Genomic DNA, 12,211 nt, shown 5'->3' on the forward strand with positions numbered 1-12,211 from the left:
AATAAATATAAAGATCAAAAGAAGACACTAACTCAATTTGGCAAGTATTTAGAAATGTGTAATTTCAAAATAATAAAAAATATTTCTTCTTGGTGTTATGAAAATACTATCACTTTGTTGTAAAGATACTCATTTTGTTTCAACAAATAGTCCTTAACTTTGACCGGTCCATTAATTAAAGATATTTAATCTTACTGAATACTGTCAGTACCAAGTTTGTTACTTTCATAACAAATTTCTTGAGAGCTCACATGCTTTTAAAAAAATTTATATACATCTATTTTTTACATCATTCTTCATTTGAGCTCACATTTTAAACTTCGATTAAATTCCAGTGTGTAGATTGTTTTGTTTCAAAGAATTGAGCCTTTTCATCTAAACCAAAGATAAAACACTAAGCTTAAGTACTCAGATGAGACCTGTAATATAATCTAAAAATGTTTCTTCATTTCTAACTCTAAAAATACCCCCTTTCAACTTGAATTACTACAAATAGGCTATTTGTCTGGTGTATCTTTAGTCATATTATGAGACTGTGGAATCTTTTAAAGAAGGGAATCAGAATGTACTTTATGTCATTTCTTCCACACTTAAAAGATTAATTTAAAATGGAAATATGTAAAAGTTAAATTACAGGTAATAAAATGGGGAAGAAATCTTTTACTAACTGAACCACTTCTACAATGTTTGAAATGAAATCTTTTCTTAGTTTTGGTGATATACTTGTCATACTGTCTGTTTGTTGTATAAATAAATATATTTGTTAATTTGTTCACAAACCTGATTTTGGAATTAATGCCAATATGAGTTTGTTTCACTGGAGAGCAGAGTGAGGTATCTTGACTACTATCAGTATTAAGAGAAACTGAATCAGACATCCGAGATGGAGAAGAACAGTTGCTGTTATTCTGATTGCTATTGTGTGTAACTTCATCTGATAAAGAATCAGTATCCTTTGTATCTGAAACAAAAAGATTTTACTCACTGATAAATTCAGCAAGGATTTGTTTAAGTACTTTCCAATAATGACATATATGTTGCACTGGATCAATATATATAAAGTAAATGGGTTAATAGATAGCCAAAGTACCCCCTGAAAATTTTGTTAAAATACAAAGACTATAAGATTTTAAAATACAGATATTAGTTTTTTAAGTTGTAACCAATATTAGGGTTACCCAGAATTTGATTTCATTTTTAATTACTGACAGGGTAATATTCCAGTGTTTACTAAGTACATCAATTAGTTTTAATACATAAGCTTTTCCATTAATTTACAAATTAAAAAACTCATACTTAAAAAAAATATTAGTAGCGTTTATTACCTAGTTAAGACTATCTGGTGAAATTACATCCAGTGTAATTGTTCTAACCTATTTTCAGTAATGCTGTTAGCCATTCAACAAACATTAAGCAAAGGAATATTTTCTTCAAGTTTGCTAAATCATTTCAAGAAGTGTATATGAATAGCAAACTCTCAATATGTGAGACAGAAATGCTATCAACATAGACAATATTCATTATATATTTTATACATACATACACACACATTTCATTATGAGCAGGTGGTAGAAATATTATTTTTGAAAGGAGTGATAATAGTCTATAACTTAGTATCTTTACAAACCTGAAGACTGTTTTTAACTAATTCTAGCTAAATGATAGAAATGGTGTATACAAAACAGACATTAAGGGATTTATGAATTGATGATATTTTTCTGTTTTAAAAATCTCAGAAGCACAGTTCACAGAGTGGATGGCATTTACAGTTGAAAATAGTAGCACATGGAGCTTTAACTTCAAGACACTCAGGTCTTGGATTTTAAATTTTTAAAAAACTATTAAACTCAATTGCACTTCAGTTCTTTCCTTTATCTACATTCCTATTCTACCTTCTTATCATGGGATAATTGTTGACAGTATACTGGGTAACAATAACATGTAAAATATTTCACACAGAAAGCACTGAACATGTATTACTATCATTTATAATGACGTAACCCAGGCTTTCCAAGGATTGTACTAAGGATACTATGGTAAAGATATTATGATGCTTCATTACTGCATAAAGGCAAAGGCTGGATAAACGTTTGGTGGAGATAATAGAGAGATAATCAGGCAATGGTGGGGAAGATAAAAGAATGTGAAGACACTTCAAGTTTCACTTCTAAGACTGATATTTTACATTAAGTGTAAAGAATAGCTACCATAAGAGTGGGGTTAAACAAAAGTTCTCAGAAAGATAGTGGAGTAACAAACATCTATTATAACTCAGATGCTCTATTAGAAGTGAGCACTATGAAAAATTTAGTTCATTTGATAATCACAAAATCCTTCAGCAGCCTCACTGTATGTGAAATTAAAACATGTGCATATGAATAAAATTATCCAGTTCAAGGATCACATAAATAATTGGTGAAAATGGAAATAACATCAGCCTGTCTGCCTAAAGTGTATGTCTTCATAAGTAAATATGCACGACGGAAAAGATTTTCTCTGAAAACCAGAACAATAAGTAACAGAACTTTAGAAAGGCATGCTTTAAAAATTGTTTCTAGAAAGCTGTTTTAAAGGACACAATGATATTTAATGAAATTTACTCCACAAAAAATTAATGATTTTTAAACAGCCCATTTTTAATCTTTAGTGCTTTTCTGCAATATCTAACCTTTTTTATTATTACTAAGTGCTACCACTTTTGGCTGGTTAATTGAGGTTCCAATTAGTGGTGGTCGCATTTCTGCCATTTTCATTTCTTCATCAGAAGAAAGTTCTTCAGATTCCTAATTTAAAGAAAAAAAGATATAGAATAATACATTTTGGCTTCCTTAAGTGAATACATTTAGAAAAGAACATTTAGAACATGTATGACACTATTTTACGGTAATAATGACAGCAACAAACATGATTTAAGTTTGTCAAGTTAAAAAAACAAAACTATGGTAAATAGCAACAATATATCAAAGTGCCTGTATGATAATTCTCTGCGGTAGGCCTTAATTCAAATGTTTTAATGATACCATGTGCCTGGTACTATGCCACAGAGATAAAACACAATCACTATCATATAAAAACTCAGTAGATAAGGGTGCTCCAGTCTTTCCCTAATACTCAGATTTATCTCCTTAAAGATCAGAGTTCCAAGGAACAGGGAGATCTGAGATGTTTTTCCCTTAGTATGAACTGACAGCAATTTATTTCTAATCTGAAAACAGAATTTTTTTATACTCCATGAATTTTTCTGTAATACTTGACAACTATCCAAGATTACTCATCATTGATGATGTCAAGCAAAAAGAAAACAATAAAAGACTTGATAGTCAACAAATACTACTGGAAAAATTTTAACTCTCTACACACCATTCATAAAACTGGATCTTCTGCAGGTTAAATTACTGCTAGTTAAAAATAAGCAATACAGGCCCTCCCTGGTGGCGCAGTGGATTAAAGCACAGCACTGAGAAGCTAAAGCTGCTTCCGCATGAGTTCGATCCCCGCCTGCCCCGGAGGTGACCACATGGTGTGGCAGACCTCTCCTGACCCGCCCGCTGCTCCCCTCAGCAGTGTACTTTGTCGATCTGCCTGTTCTGTTCCCCACTCTGTCTCTGGTGAACCCTCTCGCCTCCCCTGAGCCTCTGGCCTATACCCCAGTTCTGTATGTACAAATAAATAAATCTTAAAAAAAAAAAAAAAGCAATATAATGGAAATAAACAAAAGGTCTTTAAGTGGTGTTCTGTCAAAAGTACTAAGATGTTTAGGTACTCAGAGTACCACAATAAAGATGTGGTCTGGAGTCAGCAAACCTTTTCAAAAAAAGACTAGACAGGAAATATTTTAGGCTGTGCAGGTCACTGGCACAAAATTTATTGTGCATAAAAGTAGCCCCAGACAAGATGTAAACAGCCATGGATTTGTGTGCTAATAAAACTTAATTTCATCTAATTTTTCACTTGTCATGAAATAATAATCTTCTGATTTTTATCCAACCACTGAATAGTATAAAAGCTATTCTTAGCATGAAAGCCATAAAAATAAAGAAAAAAAGGATATTGGGTGTGGTTAGGGACATAGGACACAGCTTGTCAATTCCTGCACAAAACTGCTATAGTGAAGATTTAAAGATTACCAATTAATAGAGTAAGAAAATGATGTAAACTTATTTCAAGGTAACAGGTAGATGACATTTTGAGCAGGTGAAAGCATGGAAATGAAGGTATGACCAAGTCAAAAATATATATATAACTCAAAATAAGTGGCAGGAGAGAGAAAAAGAAGACTGGATTGCATGTGCAAGGTCATGCTGACTACGGACTCAAGTATGAGTTGGTCATTATTGGAAATTGCCAATCAGGAACTGGTTAATTGGGTTATCTTTTCAAATGTTAACTGGTATTAAGGATGCATGAAAGGAGAACACACTGGCAGAAAGGAATCTAGCCATCACCACAGTCCTAAAGAAACACAGGTTACATTTGTCCTTAGGCAATGGTGATGATAGATGGTAAAGAGAAAGTATCTGACAGAAATTTTGTAATTAACAAGACTTGTAATTTCATTTAAAGTACATTCAAAACTCACCAACTTTTTCTGTGGTAAATTCTACCTCCCTCATATTGAAATGGATGATGTACTGTGAAAATTTTAACTTTTCGGAATATAGACACTATTATAATCTCACAATATCACTATTTTGGAACACCAGTACTCTGTGATTGAACTTTCTGTAATGATGTAAATATTCAACTTGTATAGTTCAAAATAGTAACCACTAATTAGTCAGATGTGTTTGAAATGTGGCGTGCAGTCAAAGAAGCTAAATTTTAATATTCATTTAATTCAATTTAGTTACTTGTAGCTAATGGATTATCATAGCGGACAACAAACCCAAATATATCAGAAGCACTTCCCAGATCATTTTTAAAGTTACAACTTTACTATTTTACATTACCTCCAACACTATGAGGGGAACCACTCATAGTGGTTCCACTTTGTAAAATATCTGACAATTTCTGATATGTAAACACAGAATTGTCATAAAACCCAGCAGTTTTACTACTAGGTATATACTCAAGGGAAAAGAAAATATATATCCAAACAAAAAAACTAATAAACAAATATTTATAGTAGTGTTCTTCATTACAGTCAAAATGAAGAAATAACTCAAATATCAATTACAGATAATCACAATGACTATCACTCAGATATAAAAATGGATAAAAGTACTGACAGATGCTAAAATATCTTGACATTATGCAAAGTCAAAGAAACCAGTCACAAAAGACTACACACTGTAATGGTATTACATTTATATGAAATTCCAAGACTAACTGAATCTAAAATAGAGGCAAGACAAAGTAGATTTCTAGTTGCCTAGGGTTTAATTTGCTGGGAGGCTGTGGGGCAATGGTTAAAAAGCCATCTCTTTCTTTCTGTGTTAATGAAAATATCCTGAAAGTGACTATGGTGTAGGCTGCACAATTCTAGTTATATTTAAAGTCACTAAAGTGCACTTTCTTTAAACAGTTGATTTGTAAAGTGTTATACCTCAAAGGTATTTTTTTTTTAATATTTATTTATGCATAAGAGCTGGAGTACGGGCCAAAGATACAGGGGTGAGAGGATTCAACAGAGGCAGAGTGGAAAGTAGAACAGGCAGATTCTACTGAAATACACTGCTGAGGGAGCAGGTTTGTGCCACGTGGGTAAGCTTCCTGACTGGGGATTGAACTTATGCTACAATGGCTGGCTATGGATCGACAGTGCTGACTTTAACTTCTGTGCCACCAGGGAGGTCCAGTTACAAATAGTATTGACCCAGCAGAAGACACCAATCTAGAAAAAGTCCTGGACAATTTTAAGATAAAAAATATTCCACAAACAATACTGAGTGCTTAAAAATAAATCAAGTGAAGAACATCTATGGAAACTATTTCAATTTTAAGATACAAAAAAAAAAAGCAATTACTATAGTGAATTTTGCACAGTCCGAGTCACACAGCAAATACTTGAGTATAACTGTTATAAACTTTTTCAGCTTAGAATGGTATTATAGCAAATAGGCAATTTCTTAATAGTGAAACTATTAACATAGTTCCTGCTCTCAATATCAGGCTTTCCCTACCGTGGGTTATTTTCTCTCATTTTTGACTACATTGAGTAATGCTGTTATAAATAGGTAACCTGGGTGCAAAGAATTTATCTGCGTCTGCTGCCATGAAAGAGCTTCTGAAAGAGCAAGAAAACAGGAAGGGCCTCAGTGGCACCATATGCACAGAACTGATGGCTCTGCTGGCTCATGAAATGGCTTTTGGAAGCAAAACGACAACACACTCACTTGCTAAAGACAAAATGCTACCTTTAGATAGTAAGAAATATTTGATTCTTAGAAATGGTTATGACTAGTCCAGAGCAGCCATAAATTCATACCTCAAACACATCATCATGATTAACAATCTGTTTCAAATTTTCAGAGGCTTTCGTATTTGCAGACACTGGTAGATTTCCAGGACTAATAATCTCAGTTTCAGGTTCAATGGTCTTCTGTATGGAGTTTCCTATCATGTACTTTTCTCTTTCATCACCTTCATTTCTTACTGGAATAGTATTTTCTGAAGTCTAAGTAAATGAGGGGGAAGAAAAGAGAATTCACATTCCTTAAGCTTCAAAATTATTTTTGTATTAAAGTAAAAATGAAAAATTTTAAAGTAATTTATTGGATCTTCCTATTTTGTATAAATCAAGGAAACAAACATGGAAATATGTAGCATCTCAGATTAACAAAAATGGATTCAAGACTTGGAATATAGGATCTGCAACCATTAAAGACATAGTAGAAAACATAGATAAAACACCATGCTGGCTTCAGTGATGTATGTGTAGATATGTCTCCAACAGCAAAAGAAATAGGGGAATATAAACAAATGGGACTTTATCAAACTAAAAAGCTTTTGTACAGTAAAAAACCATCAGTACTAGGAAGCTACATGCAAAAAAATGAAACTAGATCACTGCCTCACTCCAGTCACAAAAATCAACTCAAAGTGGATTAAAGACCTAGACATAAGAACGGAAACCATAAAATACCTGGAAGCAAAGATGGGTCAAGCACTACACGACATACACTTCAGTGACATCTTTAAAGATAGAGCACCCAACGCCACAATAGTGAAGGCAAGGATAAATAGATGGGACTACATCAAGTTAAAGACCTTCTGTACAGCAAAAGAGACATTACAAAAAACAGACAGCCCACTACTTGGGAAAACATTTTCTCACACAAAAGTAGCGATAAAGGACTGATCACAAAAATATATGGAGAACTGACGAAACTCAACAAAAATAAAGCAAACAACCCCATCAAAAAATGGGCAGAAGAGCTAAAAAGACACTTCTCCAAAGAGGAAATGCAGATGGCCAACAGGCATATGAAAAAATGTTCAACATCACTCGTAATAAGGGAGATGCAAATTAAAACCACAATGAGATACCACCTCACCCCAGTGAGAATGGCACATCTTCAAACAACTAGCAACAACAAATGTTGGCGAGGATGTGGAGAAAAAGGAACTCTTCTGCACTGCTGGTGGGAATGCAAACTAGTACAACCACTATGGAAAACTGTTTGGAGGTTCCTCAAACTGCTAAACATGGAGCTTCCCTACGACCCAGCAATCCCACTCCTAGGTATCTACCCAAAAGACACAAAAACACTGATTGAAAAGAATACCTGCACCCCCATGTTTATTGCTGCTTTATTTACAATGGGAAAAACATGGAAGCAGCAGCCCAAATGCCCAAAAGTAGATGACTGGATTAGAAAGATGTGGTACATATATACAATGGAATATTACTTAGCAACCAAAAAAGAGAAACACATGTCTTTCGCAGCAACTTGGATGGAGCTGGAAAAGATCATGCTTAGTGAGATAAGCCAGAAAGAGAACAAAAATACCGATGGTTTCACTCATAGCAGGAGTATAATGGACCAGGCGAGAAAATAACAGGAATAATGAACAGCCATATACCAGAGACATTTTGCAGGGGCAGAGTGGGGAATGGGATCAAAAACGGGGGGTTGAGGAGGGAAGTGCACGGGATTATGGTGATGGCACATGGGTGACTTGGTGATGGGAAACCCGCGGGGATTACAATTGAAATGGGAAAAAAATGTACAAAATGATGTAAAAATAAACTGTTATAATAAAAAAAAATTTTTAAGTAAATACTCAGCTATAAAAAGGGAACTCTGTCTTTTGTGACAACATGGATGGGTTAGAAGGCTGAGCTATATAAGTCAGTGGAGAAACACAAATACCAGATGGTTTCACTCATGTATGAAATAGAGAAATGAAACAAAGGATCACAAAGAAACAAACCAATAATAAATCCTAGAAATCTTAACTACAGAACTGAAGTTACTAGAGGAAGAGGAGAAAATACCTGCACATCATTTATCTGACAAGGGGTTGGAGATCAAAGTGTAGAGGGGGAACAATGGAATATGACAGAGGTGCTTTGGTGTGTGCATGGTGTAGTAACATAGTTCTGAAGAGGTATGATTCTATACAGTTAGAGTATTGTAAACCAATGTTACCTCAAGTATTTGATTTTTTGTTTGTTTCAATTGTGAAGGAGATGGTTCTTTGATTTCCACTTCCTCTGACTGATTGATTGTGTATAGGAAGGCTACTGACTTTTGTGTGTTGACTTTATATTCTACTACCTAACTAAACTGGCTAACTGTTTTGATTAGTTTTGATTAGTTTCAATTCAAATGCCCAAAAACAGATGACTAGATTAAGATGCGGTACATATACACAACTGAATATTACTCAGCAATCAAAAAGATAAACTTATGCCTTTTGGAGCAACATGGATGGAGCTGTAAGAGATCATACTTAGTGAAAGATAAAGATAAAGCCAGAAATGTAAAGAAAAATACTGGATACTTTCACTGGATACTTGATCACTTAAGGGATCAAGGAGAGAAAAAAAAAAAAGCAAATGCAATAAAGTAAAAATGAAAAACAATGAACTATAAACCAGAGACATTTTATTTTATGGGGTGGACAGGGGAACAGGATCAAAACTGGGGTGGGAAGAGCACATGGGACTATGGTGAAGGCATATGGGTGATTTGATGGTGGTAAGTCCATAGGGATTACCACTGAGATTTAAAAAATGCACAAAAGGAAGAATGATGTTAAAGAAAAAAAGTATATTTAACAATTAAAAACAAACAAACAAACAAAAAAACCAAACCTATCCCATGTACAGTAAAAATGTTCACTTTGGAAATAGACTGTCCCTAGAGGTCCATGAACCACATTAAACATTACAATTTCGCTGACGCTACATTTGAGAAGTTACAGGCTGGTGTGGATAAGTAAGTCACTTAGCTCAGCATGCACAAACTCAGGACTGTCAGATTGTTTTCTGTTTAATGTGGGATTATATATAGTAACTCCAGTGACATAGTAAAACTTATTTCTGTGATACAAGCACATAATTTGGGACATGTATCTCTGAAATATTCCAAGTAAATACCAATGGTCTGTCACAGCAAGTATATTCAGAATCAGAAACGGGTAGAGTGGATCAATATTACTAGGGGAGAAAAAATATTTCCATGATGCATTTTCTGACATTCGTTATTTATGTTCAGGCAAAGAAATTTTTAAGGTTATATGGACAATCCCTTGCTCACCTGGACTGTCTGTAGTCACAAAAGTAGTAAGAGCAAGTAGGGAATTCATTAACTGTTAAAACATTCGTTCAAGTGGTTGAGAACAAGACTCTAAATTAAGTAAAGTATTTCTGGAGTATACAAAAAGTCACTATATCAATTAGTCAAAAATTAAAAAAAAAAAAAAGAAAAGGGTTTTGTTCAATTTTTTTTAAACTCAGTTTTCTAACCTTTACATCCACATCATTATTCACAACTTGCTGATCTTCATGTGGTTTCAAATCTTTGCCAGAGTCATCATTAATTTCTTCATCTTTTAATCTATGCACAATAGTTTGAACAGTTTTCACCATATTCTTAAGCTCATCTGGGTATGGTGTTGGATACCTCTTTAAATTTCCCTCCTAGAAAAAAAAGTAAAAAAAAAAAATATTTCTAACAGCAATCTCAAACAAAATCTACTCAACAATCCACCTTAATAACATTAATATTTGGTTTAGAGGAGTAACTGTAAAGATATATGATAGGTTTCAGAAAGTGTCTTAGAATCCTAAAAAGTTTTCATTCAATAGGTAAAGACTTCATTCACAGTCATGACTTCAGAGTTTTAAAAGCAGCTTTAGCAAAATTAAATAAATTCCATTAGCTGTTGTCAAAGTTGTTACCTGGCTCTTGTGTTACCTTGTGTTTTTAGTTAGGTATTTTATTCAGATACATACAAAATTTTTCATATGTGTTACCTGGTTTGCTAGGAACCCAGCTCTTCCAAGGTCACCTAGCTGTTGTTTTAAAGAATTCAGCTAACTACCTTATAAAAAAGGAAAATCTGTAAGTAACTTGGAAATATGTGTTTGCTACTTCTATCATATTTTCAATATTATAAAAAACCAAAATGTTCATAAGAGTTCTTTATCCCTAGAATATATTAATAAATCATGAAAGAAAGGGAGAAAAACCTTTTTTCTGTTATATTTATTAAGAAATCTGACTTTTATCTGAAATTTTATATTGCTCTCAAGTTGTTTCATATGTGGTATGTACTGGGCAAAGAAAATAAAACTTGAGGGCAAAGAATAAAACCAATACTTCTTTATATCCCCAAAACAACAAAGGATAGGTATAAAGTACAGAAGAGATATCAGCCCTGTTTAAAACCTGACTGAAGAAAGGACAGTCTTACCCTGGGAGGTGCCTCTCTTTCATCTTTATCTTCATCACATTCAAATGCCACTTGAGCCCGCTGTTTCCTTTGTTCCTCCCACAGTGAAGGATTAAAACTTTCATTATCTGAAATGAACATAACTAGAAAAAAATAAGAACAAAAAAATTAACTTTTACTATAATTATGAAAAACTATCACTTGCTCACATTTCCTTTAGTAGTTATGTGTAAGTCAAATCTAGTGACAACAGCTATAAATTCTACATGAACAACTAGGCTCTGATTCTACCATTTTTTTTTTTAAAGATTTATTTATTCATACAGAACTGGGGCACAGGCCAGAGATGCGGAGGGTGAGAGGATTCACCAGAGACAGAGTGGGGAGCAGAACAGGCAGATCGACGAAGTACACTGCTGAGGGGAGCAGCGGGCGGGTCAGGAGAGGTCTGCCACGCCATGTGGTCACCTCCGGGGCAGGTGGGGATCGAACTCATGCGGAAGTGGCTTTGACTTCTTTAGTGCTGTGCTTTAACCCGCTGCGCCACCAGGGAGGGCCATGATTCTACCATTTTTTAAAAATATCAATCACATCTTTTCTCCCATAAGCTAATTTGTCTTTTGTTACTAAAAGGGTTGCTGGGGAGAATCTGCCAAATAACAGCACCATAAATATGTGACTTTGTGTAGTTCCTTACTGAAAGTACACAGTAGTATGTACTTTCATTTGAGTTACATTATTAACCTTCCTAAATTCCATAATATTCATTATGCCTTGGGAGGGAGGAGTTTAAAACGGGGAGAGTGAAATATATGGGTAAAAAGGATCACCCTGATGGCATATAATTACATCTTTGCAATAAGCATTATATACAGTATGACTTTGTGGAGTAAATAAAGTCCAAGATATTTTCTGTATCAAGATGTAAAGAAAATGAAAAAAATTTAAGATTAAACTGACACTTATATATACTGCTATCTGATATACTATTAACAATGGTTGCAGTTTCTTATATAAAAGGCAGCTAAAGTAAAATCAATCCATGTAACTATTACATATCACCCAATGAAACTTTGTACAATATAAAACAAAATCACAACTTGTTTTCTGCCCATTAAAAGAAAATGACTACACCTACTCAAAACGTTAAAAAAGGGATTTTTTACTTTGAGAACCTAAAGTTAATAGAAAAACTGAAACCCCTAAAAATGAAGTAAATATGAATGTTTATGCAAAAAATGCAATTTTCATTTGATTTAGGCTTTAGTTTAGGTTTCTTACCCTTCATCAATTTCATATTTAAACTAAGAATGCAACAAAATCAAAGACTAAGCTTTTTCTGTTTTCATTACTTGAAGATTTTTTT

At 33.8% G+C, this 12,211-nt stretch overlaps 1 protein-coding gene across 5 annotated transcripts in view; it reads right to left on the bottom strand.

Annotated features, from left to right (window-relative positions):
* The window catches only part of ERBB2IP (erbb2 interacting protein), a 106,600-nt gene that overhangs the window by 21,728 nt on the left and 72,661 nt on the right, over positions 1-12,211 (bottom strand). For all 5 annotated transcript variants that reach the window (XM_004678248.2, XM_004678253.2, XM_004678250.2 and 2 more), the window contains 5 exons: positions 10,867-10,988; positions 9,917-10,090; positions 6,428-6,616; positions 2,669-2,783; positions 781-961 (listed from right to left, as the gene is read on the bottom strand). In XM_004678248.2, coding sequence (XP_004678305.2) covers positions 781-961; positions 2,669-2,783; positions 6,428-6,616; positions 9,917-10,090; positions 10,867-10,988 — 781 coding nt within the window. The remainder of the gene's footprint in view (positions 1-780; positions 962-2,668; positions 2,784-6,427; positions 6,617-9,916; positions 10,091-10,866; positions 10,989-12,211) is intronic.

Source organism: Condylura cristata, unplaced genomic scaffold (genome assembly GCF_000260355.1).
Source record: "Condylura cristata isolate star-nosed mole 26May11 unplaced genomic scaffold, ConCri1.0 scaffold00007, whole genome shotgun sequence".
Taxonomy (NCBI): Eukaryota; Metazoa; Chordata; class Mammalia; order Eulipotyphla; family Talpidae; genus Condylura; species Condylura cristata.